The 12484-nt window shown below is 43.6% G+C and overlaps 1 protein-coding gene across 3 annotated transcripts in view; it reads right to left on the bottom strand.

Moving 5' to 3' along the window:
• ARID1B (AT-rich interaction domain 1B) overlaps positions 1-12484 on the bottom strand; it is a 409620-nt gene that overhangs the window by 55814 nt on the left and 341322 nt on the right. For all 3 annotated transcript variants that reach the window (XM_079716084.1, XM_079716085.1, XM_079716086.1), the window contains one exon: positions 1770-2097. In XM_079716084.1, coding sequence (XP_079572210.1) covers positions 1770-2097 — 328 coding nt within the window. The remainder of the gene's footprint in view (positions 1-1769; positions 2098-12484) is intronic.

Here is a 12484-nt window from a genome sequence, read left to right as displayed (position 1 = left end):
CTGTCCATTATGTTATTTCCACACATAGGTGTGGAGGTTACAGAATGTGGCATAAAATACTCTGTACCATGCAGCTGCCTGGCAGTGAAGCTGGAGAACAATCCTTCAAAAAAAGGGTGGGGGACAGGGCAAAGGAGAGAGAAAAGTAAGATTCTCAGATCCAATCTCAGTGTTACAGTTCTGAAGCATAGCTTTGACTTTGGTAAAAGCCAAAAAATAAACAGTCTCCATTTAAACTCCTGGAGAGCTCTGATGGGTGGAATGTGAAGGTGAGGCTTTGGAATGGTCTACCGATTAGAAATAGAAAATGAAAATGCATGGATGTATACTTATACAGTAACTTATATAAAATTATATATAAACTGATTCAGAAAGGGAGCACAGCAAGGCTTTTTAATCAAACAATTATGCCTTAATCTCTACAGTTATCTTCTTCCCAGATCACTATCCAAGGCTTCATGTCAAATGCAATCAAGTACTTTCTCCTTAAAAAGGAAATAACTTGTGCTTTTTGAGTTGTGACAATGGACAATTCATTTAAACCTAAATTAGAACTTCAACTGGACCAGCCAAACCAGTCCTCACGGACAGGTTTATTAAAACATTCTCTCTACAGCCTGCATAGGTTCAGTTCAGAGGTATAGCGCTGGGGTTCAGAAGATCCTAAGTAATTGTAACGCGGAGGAGGGGGGTGGGGTGGGGGGGGAGGGAGAGATGGGGAGAGAGACTATGACTGACTTTCAGTTTATTATGTGGGGCAAACAGTGAGACTGGAAGGGTCCCTAACATTCCCGAATAGCAACTTCAGAGGAAAAGCAACAAAGGGATACAGTTAAACACACACACACACACACACACACACACACACACACACAGAGCTCTTATTTCCCTTTGACAAACTCAGAATCTTCTCTCTTTTCTTCTGAAGATACCATATGTTCATACATATCTGTCAGTGTCCTTTGTTTTAAAACATACCTTGACATATGTTAAACATAATTCAAACATTTTTACATGTGAGTCTTTTAAAACATATTCACTTTGCCTCCTAAATTTTTAATCAGTTATTTTTATACAGGTCAAGTATTTACTTCAAGAATTAATTTTAAAATTCAGGATTAAAAACAAGTAAGTAGTTGAGGCTAGAGCCTGTGCTCTATCAACTTAAAGTTTCGGAAATATAATCCTTGTTTTATTAACCACCTTTTGGTTTGGACAGAGAGAGAGCTATGCCCAGAAAAATAAAATACAACATAAGAACATGAAGTAATAAATCTCACACATATACATTTAGACAAACACACACAATACACATATGTACACATACAAAGTTTCTATTTTAATAAAGATCTTTATGGTGAGGTTAAAAAAAAAAAAAGGCAGTAGTTCTTTTTGAATGTTTTAGATTTTAGCCAGTTTTTAGGCTCTAGAATTGCCTGCCTAAACCTCACTGTGTTAAGTGGAACCACAAAGACACTCGCCGTGCCACTGGCCTAGGTTGCTTGGTGCAGTGACTATTCACAGCCGTTTCAAATAACCTCCCACAGCTGACTTGCCCACCAATGATTCCTTCTTCCATGTCTCATACAACATGACCTGTTATTTATTTCTCTGACCTTTATGGTACAGAATATATTTAACACAAAAGGAATGGCCAAGCCAAGGGACCCTCTGTTGCTCTCCACCCCCATGTGAGCCGGGAATGACGCAGCTCTGGGCTCCGCATGTGTGCACACATCCACACACAGACCGCCCGCCCGACGGCATACCTGCTTTGTGCCGAGTTCGCAGCGGCCTGCATCACTGCGGCAGCTGCCTCCTGTGCCTTACGGTTCACGGTTGGCATTGGTGGCCCCATTCCTGGCCCTCCCTGCTGAGACATGCCAGGAGAACTAGGGGTCATGCTGCTCATATTTCCAGGAAAGGGTCTGTTCTGCATCCCAGCTGATGGCATTCGTCCCAGGGGCATAGCACCACACGGCTGGCTTGGCCCTTGTCCATGCATCTGGCTGTTGGCATTGATGCCCATGCCGGGCCCTGGGCCGCTGTAGCTTGCACTGGGCACCCCACTATATGTTGGGGGTCTGGAGTAGTTACCTAAACAAAAATCAAACACAAATTAAAGCCTTTTACTTAATATTTGAACTTGTGAAAACATTCACTGGAACCACTTTGTGTCCAACAATGTCATCAACACAGAATATTAGTCATTATCCTCATTAACCCTTTCCCCTATTGGCGCTGATGAGGTTGGCAGTCTCAAAATACACTCTCTCTGCACATTCCAAAGGCAAAGAGCCACACAGGACCACTGGAACACGGAGGGAAACCCAGGCTGATCACTGAAACCATCTATGAATGGACACAGGATGCTAGTGCTGAGTGGTGCTTTAGCACATCCAGCACCTCGTACTCTTACCAAAATTTAACTGAAATAAGTATTTCAGCCCCCAGTCCGCAGGTGAACACCAATCTGAGACTGCACCACTACATCACTACCACACTGGACAGTTATGATACAGGGTTCAGAGGTGTAAGAAAACATGCACGTGTGGTCAAAATTACCCTTCAAAACCCCACAGGAGGTGTCACATGGAAATGCGACATTAATCCAGCACAGTCGGCTTTTCTCTGGTGTCTGGAAGACTTTTTTTGTTTGAGCGCCGGATAAAGTGGCTGGTTTGCACTTGATGCCACGTCTTATAAAATAAGTTTCAAGCACTGGCATGGCACTCAGCGCAGCGAGATGGTGGCACTATGGGAAGCAGGCAGGATCCCAGACTGAGATAAGCGTCCACAGTCTCACCTCCCATCTCTGCTCACATGGGGCACGTGCTCACGGAGTAGAATGGCCTGGACTAGTGCAGTATTTTCGTTTTCTCTCTCCTTCCACACCTTTTCTTTTGATTGAGTGCACATAAACTACATTCAAGTCAATTGAAGGCATACATAATGCCACTTCAATAATAATAACTGCTGAACCGTACTATGTGTGAGACATTGGGCTAAATGCTGCGCATCAATGAGTTCATCCTTTTCTCCAATAATTACAGGAAATGTAGATACGACCATGACTCCACTTACAAATGAAGAAAGTCAACAGCTAGTAGGTTAGGATTCAAGCTCAAGCAAAATGATGATGGAACCCATATAATTAACCAATAAAATATGCTGCCTCCCAATAAGTGACTGTTGAAATGAAATATATGCAAAAGGATAAGTGTCTGTAGAATATGGATTAGTGTTTCTCCACCTGTCTTTACTACTTTCTGGAAGAATCTCCTCATCTCTATAACATAACTGTTCTAGGCACAGGGAATGTAAAGTTAAATACAATGCAATTCCTGTACTCAAGAAGCTCACGACCTAAGTGTGAGTGTGTGTGTGTGTGTGTGTATAAGGTGGAGTAACAGGGGTAAGATGAGAAAAAACACAAACACAAAGACAAAAAGATAACGCACTGTGAAAAGCGTAAGAGAAAGAAGAAGAAGTCTGTGTCGGGTGGGGATGCGGGGGGTTGTCCATGGTCGGGCGTTGAGTGAAAGGTTTTGAAGAACCCCCTTGGGTCGCAACCCAGGCGTCCGTGTGGGGCAGGCTCTGGGATCTGGGAGAACTGGGGCTGAGGGAAGACTCCCTACATAGACCGACCCTGTGACCTTAGCTAAGTCGTTTTAATCTTTCTTTGTTTCATTCTCTTCTCTGTAAAACAGAGATAAGCCTCTTCAATACTGTCTACTTGAAGAGTAGCTGTTAGGACTAAATGACATAACGTGTAAAGTATCTCAAACGTGAGTGCAAAAATGGTAGGGGGTTACTGGTGGATGGTGATCAAGGCAGAAGAGGGCAGGGAGCACCTATGGAAGAGGCCGTGGACAACGGCACAGACTGCGAAAGGGCAAACTCAAGAGCAAGTCACTGCTGAGCTTCGTGTGGCCGTGAGAAGGGAACAGAGGGAAGAGGCCCCCGTATACCAGGCTTCCAAGCCCGGGACCTATTCCGAAGGTGAGAAGGAGCTTCTCCAGGTTTTCCAGCAGAAATTGGATTGGATTAGTAACAACAATAAAAGCCAGCTATTGATATTTACTGTGTGCTAAGCTCAGTTTCGAGTTCTTTGCATTACCTCCTTTAATGCTTACATCAAGCCAAAGAGGTCCCTGTCATCATCATCCTCACCTTAGGGAGCCTGAGGTGAGGGATGTTGAGTGGCCTGTCCCAAGGTCACGTGGCTAAAATGCCTCGGAGCCACAGTCTGCACCCAGGGTGTCCACTGGCCACACCCGACTGGCCTCTCAAATACTTCAGGAAAACCACACTTACATTGAAAGCAGGTTTCCTCAAGTGCAGACCACCTACAAAGCTGTAAGAAGCCCAGACTCCTCAGCACTGACGGGTATTTGCTCTGTTAGGTGCCTCACGTGAGCTCTCTTACGTGGCTGTCTAGGAAGTGTATTACTCACCGGAGACGGTGTGAAGGTCACTGTTCACACAGACCACGGGCCGGGCACACTTTCTTTAAAGGGCTGGAGACTAAATACTTTAGGCTTTCTGGGCTAGATGGTGTCTGTCAAAACTAAACTGCTGGGGGCTTCCCTGGTGGCGCAGTGGTTGGGAGTCCGCCCGCTGATGCAGGGGACACGGGTTCGTGCCCCGGTCCGGGAAGATCCCACATGCCGCGGAGCGGCTGGGCCCGTGAGCCATGGCCGCTGAGCCTGCGCGGCCGGAGCCTGTGCTCCGCAACAGGAGGGGCCACGACAGTGAGAGGCCCGCGTACCGCAAACAAACAAACAAAAACTAAACTGCCACTGCAGCCCTGACATGGCTGGAATGCAACACACACAAAAACGGGAGCCCCTGCGTTACAAACACAACGGCTGGCCAGAGTGGCCATCATCTGCTGGGCCCCACCACAGCCCGGTCTTGGGACAAGCTTCTTAAGAAAGTGCTCCCTCAACACAGAAAAAGTGACTTGTTACAGCCAGCAGCTACCTTCCCCTGAATATCCCTGGAAGCCAAAGAAAGGCTGGAGAGGAACAACAGAGCGAGGCACTGGCCTTCGAGGAGGTGGAATGGATAGGAAAACAAAAGGGAAGGGAAGGGAAGGACAGGAGAGGGTCAACATAAATCACCTCAGGTGCCTTGGAACTGCATCGGTGGAAGTCACTTTTAGTCTTTTATGAGTCAGTCTTTTATGCCAGCACCTCAAATTTAAACTGCCTTTGCATGAAGCTACTTTGCAGACGTAATCAAACTGATACTGTTTTTAAGTAAAAGGTAAACATTCACTGTTTATCAAAGTTCTTTATAAAAAGTTCTGAGGTTGCTCTGAATCTCCCGTCCCACGGGACCACACAGAAGGTCCCCGTCTGTTTTCCCATCACACCGTCTCCGCGGAAAGGGCCCCTTATGCTCATCCTGGTTGGGAGGGACGCAGAACAACGGGCAGGACGCTGTGTGGGAAGCCTTCTCAGGGCACAGTCCTCGGAACTCTTCTCTGCAGCAGGTTGAAGACTCCCCCCGATCCGCCCCACTGACCTCACAGCCCTTCACTTCCAGATTATCTGATCACATCAGTGAGATCCAGCGGTGCCTTTCTGGCTCTTGCTTTTATTAAAAAGAAACAAACTCATTTACACTTTGAACACAAATGAAATCAATTCACATATTCTTGCTATTGCTCTGCAGCTAGTTTCCACCCCCCTCAACACCTGATAAGCGACTCATCTGGTAAGAAACTGTATTCAGTGAAAACATATGTACCCTTTGCTTTTGAAGGAAATGAAATGACACTTTAATCTTGTTTTACAAAACAAGCATTTACCTGGTTGTTGCAGACTATGCCCACAGTGCAGTTTTATATGAGAGTAAGGTCCCTGATTTTGTGGAATTCTGCTTATAGCTGAAGTAGAAAGCCGTTCATACTTGGAACAGAGAAATACTGTCACTCTGGGTTCCTGCACCTTGGGTTTAACTGGCAGTCAGGGGCTGTATTTTAATGAACACAAAGAAACAACTGAGATGTTCAGTAACCCTCTACTTGACTTCTAGCTTTTTCATTCATCTTATGTACTAAGAAGACAAGAGCTGGGTTTCAATCACTTTGCTCAATTCAGCAGCTGGTCTTCGTTGCACAGCAGGAAGCATTCTGTAATCGGGGGGAGTATGCGTCAGAGCACAGCCACCATGCACACCCATACACGCACGCGTGCACTTGTCCTTAGAAAGGCCCATTGAGCGCTGGGCTCCCAATCTTATTTTTCCTCAATCAGTTAGGCTGATTTCACGAACTGGCACTCAACAGCACATGTCAAGGGAATATGTTCTAATTATAGAGGCCTCTATTTGGTAGAAGAAATACAAAGTCCCCTTTTCTTCTCCTTGAAACTTTCAAGACTTTCCTCATTAAACTCACATGCCTGGATAAAAATGGTTTCTAAAGGCTTTAAATGGCTTAAGAGGCAGCAACGGATAAAGGCTGCTCTAGAAACTGGGTTTGAATACTGGTCTGACACTGCCTAGGGCGTGACCTTGGACAAGGTACTTAACCTCTCAGAACATCAGTTTTGCCAGGTAAAGTAACAATAGTAACGGGGAATAGGTAGAAAGTGACTAGTTCAGGGCCAAGCATAGAACTACCTAAAAAATGACAGCTATCACCGTGACCATCAACAATAATACCATTATTATCAATAAGCATTAATATGATTTTTTCTCCATCATTTTTTGAAAATGTGTGGAAGGAGTGAAAAATGATTCACACACACCCCACTTTGCCTACTCGATAACATATCTTTCTCCCCAAAATAAACAAAAACCAAATATGTAAGCCAAGCAAAATATGAGAGGAAAAGCCAGGAATGAGAAGTGCAATCTTATTTCCATGTTTCTCTAATAGATTAGTAATTTGTTGGCACTAGCTCTGACAGAAAACAGATGGTTCCAGCATTAAGCACAATGAAGGCTGCAGATGCTGGGCCAGCCCACCTCAGCTGGACGGGTCTTGCAGCCAAGTACGAGAGCCCACAGTTTTCAAGTGGGTTCATCTTGGCACACCAGCTTTGGAAAATTGGTCACCAAATGAATTCAGATTTCAACCCACCAGGAGTTGTATTCAAGCACCAGACAGAGGAAGCAGGAGCTAGACTCTATTCAAGTCACCATCATTATTTTAGAGGATCACAAATAATTCTGTACCTGACTCTAAGTTTTCAAATTTGCTAGTTATAATTAATATTCCAAGCTTACTGCTTTTATTGAATCATTAAATGCTTCCGTTTATTTTACTTCTCAGTTTCAACCATACAACAATTACTCATGAACAACTACTACATGCAAAGTCCTATATTATTCCCCTTTGCTGTGGAGGGTAAAATGGTGCACGAATCATAGAATAGACAGCTGACCCTGAGTGGGAAAAAAACAAATGGATAATTAGCTATATACTATGATAAACATATTCGTGAATTAGGGCTAAATTTGGCCAGTAATCATCACTTCACATAGCCATGTACTACATAATATTAAGTCATGTTTATTGAGGTAGAATTTATATGCATTAGCAACCATATATGCCCTATAACCACCAGCACAGTTAAGACAGGGGGTATTTCTATCATGACAAAAAGTTGCCATTTTGTGGTCAATCTCATCCCCACTCCTGGCAACCGCTGATCTGATTTCTCTTCCTACAGTTTTGCCTTCCCCAGGATGTCATACAAATAGAGTCATAGTGTACTGTGTCTGGCTCCTTTCACTCAGCACCATGCTTTCCAAATTCACCCATAATGTCGTGCATATCAGCAGTTTGTTCCCTTTTGCTGCTGAGTAGTATTCTATTCTGTGAACATTTGGGCTGTTTCCAGTTTCTGGCAATCACGAACAAAGCTGTTGACATTTGCACACAGGTGTCTGAGTGGATATATGTTTCATCTCTCTTGGTAAACTCTAGGGATGAGAGTGCTAGGTTGTATGATAAGTGTATTTTTAACTTTGTAAGAAACTCCACTACAATACATGAGAGTTCTAATTGCTCTACTGTACATCCTGGATATTGCCAATTTTTCAAAAATATTAGCCATTCCAGTAGGTGTGTAGTGGATACTGTTGTGGCTTTAATTTTCATTTCTCTAATGACAAATGATTTTGAGAGTATTTTTCATGTATGTAAGATCCTTGCTGTGCAAAAAAAGGTTACATTTAAAAAACCTTCTTCCCACGCTACCTTTCTCTCAGACTGATCTCACAATGCTGTACTTTCAGCCACTGCTTTAGGAGAGAAACTGACTGAGTAAAGAAGACCACAAATGCAGATTTAAAATGAAAGTGAACTTACCCCAAGTTGCATTAAATCCTACTATTTGTGGGAATAGCGATAATTTATCTTTTGAACTGATATATGACACCATATTTTTCCTAGGTCAACATGCATTTTAAAAAGTCTTCAAAATGTAAAAATAATAATAATATTACATAAAGCTTGTAAAAGAGGAGAAAAGACCCATTACCTTACAGTATGACTTCAGTAGTTTTGGTAGTTTTCTTCCCACATGTTACTTTTGGTAGTTTTTTCCCATATATATTACAAATTTTAACTCCTTTAAAAATTTAATTATACAGGGATGCAAGTGCAATACAGAAAATATCAAAGCACAGAGAAAACAGACAACCGTGATCCTTAGTGCTATCTCCCAAAGATAATTCTTAAGCATTGAGCAGTCAACCCAATACCCATCAAGCAACAACGCAGGGTCAAGAAGGCATACCAGTGTCTCTGGAACACTCTCTGTCTTCATCCGTTTAGGAAACAGTTCTCAAGAGCCTCTAATATGCCAGCTCTGTGCTAACAGATGGGGATTCAGCAATGAGCAAAGGCAAAGAGCTTACATTCTGGTGGCAGGAGACAGGCTAATAAACAAATCTAGAGCATGTCGTGTGGTGTCAAGTGCTCTGAAGGAGAACAAAGCAGGGAGAACTTACACAGAGTGGAGAGGGCAGGTCCCTGAGCCAGTGACAGAGGAGAGCCACGCGGGGAAGGGAGCTGTGTGCGTGCAGGCTGCCTCCGTGTAGAAGAGGATCTTTGGAGAAACCACCACCGCCAAGGTTGACGTCACACACAGGCTTGGGGGACATATGGGTAAGTCCGATGCTAGTATCTAACTTCAGAGCAGTGAGTCTTGAGAGCACAGGCCCTCAAGGAGCAGGGGCATAAATGTCTGCATGTGTGTGGGCTTCAGAAAGGCCACACACACGCAGACATTTCACACACAATGCTCAGTTTCCTCATCTGCAAAAAGGGCGTGATACGAGATTCTCTATCTCATGTGATTGCTGTGAGGAAAAAAATATTAACAGTAACTATTGCTGGACACTGACAATGGTCAGAATCTGTCAAGGAATAGACAGAAGCTGTTCCAATATTAATGTAAGATAACTTTTCAATCAGTGAAATTCTTTTTATTATATATTGCATCATATGTCTAATTTTACTTTCAAGATGCACAGATATTAAATTTATTTCTCAAACAAAGTATAAGAAAAAGTAAGTACTAACCTAAAAAATGTAAAATTGTATTATCTTAATTCAAGAGCCAAATTTGGCATAAAACAGTAAAATCCCTACGGTAAGGAACGAAGGATTCTCAGTCACTGTTGTCACAGGTGCCTGAGCACCTGCGTCCTCCCTAGGCTCAGAGCTGCTGTGCCCTGTGCACACCCACAGACTGCATGGGAACGGCACCCCCTGGAGGGAGAGCTCTGATCTGCTTCACCTGACGGCAGGTGCAGGAAGCCTTCTGAAAGGACCCGTGGTACCAACTCTTAAAGATTTGAAAACCGGTCATTTCTTTTCAAACAAACATTTGAAAAAAATGGCACAGCTGTGAGCCTCAGGAAAAGGCACCTTGCTAAGATGTAAAGCAAAGCTGCACGTCCACATCCTGCATTTCTGCACTGCCATCCACAATTGTCATGATCCAGGTCTGCGGTACAAGTCCACCGGATGACCACGCCCCACGAGGTGCTTAGTCATTCAGTAAGGGGAGGGGATGCTGGCACTCTGTGTGCTGTTGATTTTAATAAGCAACGTAAAATAATTAGCTTCACACTAGTCAAAATCAATGTTGCTTTATGTTTTTTCTTTTTCTTTCTTAAAGTTGATTTGTACTTTGTTTTCCTTACTTCTTCCCTAATTCCCAGGTTTTGATAAAATCACGATGATTATCAGTCTGCTAAGAAAAATTCATGCTTAAACCTTTTAACTTGAAGGCTAAATTTGAGCACCAAAAGAACATGGCATTAACCACCTTTTGCTGTAAAATGATCTACTACAATCTGTTTTTGCTACTGTGAGCAAGATAAAGATTTAGAATTTTTTAACAAAGCCATATAGAATATGGAATTAATACTTTTGCCTAGCAATGTCCATTTAACCATAAAATAAAGGTAACAGGAAGCAGTGAACATATCAAGTATATTACAAACTCTTTTAAGAAAAAAAAATGAGTGAAACCGAAGGGGGAGTGATCTGCACAGAAATCAGCCTTTGGAAAGCCAAAGAACAAGATCTCCAATTTGCAGCACTGTCCACGGGGAGAAAAAATGAATCCATGTGGCAGACACATCTCACTTCTGTAGAAGAGAGGCTGAATTTAGTTTAATTTGAGAGTAAGAGCAGAGACTGAAATCTTGGGTCATGGTGACACCAAGGTTGTCATGGGCCTGTAAGGCACTCTTCAAGTAGCCAGTGGGCTGCCAACTGGTGACATTTATATGTTGTTCCTCTGAACTGAAACAGCTGTAAGATTATTAATGTGCAATTCACTATTTTGGAACTGCATTCATTTCAACTAGGTATCATTGAAGTTTGCCTTTGCTGAATCTGTGAGAAACATTTTAATGAATGAAGAAGGAAGAATTCCTATGGCATCTTATTTATTTTAGAGAAAAACACGTTAAACCCTTCCGAAAAGCCTCTTTGACCAAGTTATTTAGGAATAAAACGTTCTTCAGACTCACCTACTTAGAAGTTCCCTGCTTCCTAAGACACACTATACAAATTAAGGCATAAAACCAAGGCTGAGTCATTGTACAACGTGTGTAGCTGTAAGTGGTGGCCCAGACACTAACATACAAGGCAGTGATAACTGGAGGGGAATCTAGGCTCAGAATCCCTGTTAGTTGCCCAAGGTAATACTCCTAATTCCTTGCAAAACTAAGGCTAGACCCTCACTTTTTGCAATTAGTGACAAACATGCCAAAAATACTTGTGGACAGCCTGTGACAGACCCTGTTCTAGAGAACACACAAACAAGACAGTGTCTGTCCTTAGGAAATAGAAAGACTGTGAAGATGAAATTGATTTCCGCTCCCTTTTTCCCACACAAATGCACTTATTAATAATTAACATGTCAATTACATAACTGCTTTCTATTTATTAGAGCAAGTCTCTATGGCCCTTTCTACTGCAAACAGTTTGTAAGGGTAGTTATTTTACATGTGCTTGCTTGAAGGTAGAAAAGTACTATTTCATCAAGTATACTGCGATTAAACATTTTTACACATTTAGATTGGCTTCATCCCATTAGGGTATTTTGATATTTGTCAAAAACTGACTGGGTGTTTCCTGTTACCGGCGCTCAAGGTCGCCTTTTGTATGGGAGGGGGCATGGCGGCCTCGATGATGACCTAGCAGCTGTTGGGAGACCGTCGAGGAGCCAGCGCACTTCGGGGCGAGGAAAGCTGCCGCTCTTCGGCGCATCCTTTCGGGAGGTGCTTTGGGGCCTCGGGGATTCTGTGGGTGCCGAGGGGGCCGGCCGGGTGGCGGAGCCGCGGGTAGAAAACGCCGGCGGCGGCGCCTTTGTCACCCCGCCGGGCGGAGGAGCTCAAAATAGCAGCGTCGAGAAAAAGGGGCGCAGAGAGAAACGCGAGCCAAAGGGGGAAGCCCCGTTATACGTTTAATAATTCAGATTCTACAGTATTCATATACACTTCTAAAAATTTCTTCTTAATAGTTATGTTTTTCCTTAATCTCTAGTATTTTTGTATTCCCCAAAAGTTCCTTGCTCCTTGAAGGCCAGTGGTTTTTGCCTTTTGCTTCCTTCTCTCTCGCCCACTGAAGGAACGGCAGGGAAGGAGTACATCTCAGGCCTGAGAAGCGACGCCCCGGTGGCTCTGCGAGTGGCCTCTGGAGTCTCCCTCGGTGTGAACCCTGGCTCTGCTCTTACCAGCTGTGGGGCTGTGCGTAAATTACTTAACCTGCTCCTTTGCGAAACGGGATAACGTCACGGGCTTCCTGTTAATTAATAAAAATGGGAAAGTGTGTCTGCATTGGAATCCTGGCGTCCCACTGTGTGCCCGGGGCAGAGGTGTGTATGTGGTGCATGCCTCAGTCTCCTGCTCTGTCAAGTGGAGTAATAACAGTACCTATAACACAGCATGTTGTGAGGATTAAATGAGTTAATATATGAAAAACACCGAGACCAGGACCCAG

Source organism: Hyperoodon ampullatus (genome assembly GCF_949752795.1).
Source record: "Hyperoodon ampullatus genome assembly, chromosome: 12".
Lineage (NCBI taxonomy): Eukaryota > Metazoa > Chordata > Mammalia > Artiodactyla > Ziphiidae > Hyperoodon > Hyperoodon ampullatus.
The sequence above is the reverse complement of the archived record's forward strand: the minus strand, read 5'-3'. Positions and strand labels throughout refer to the sequence as shown.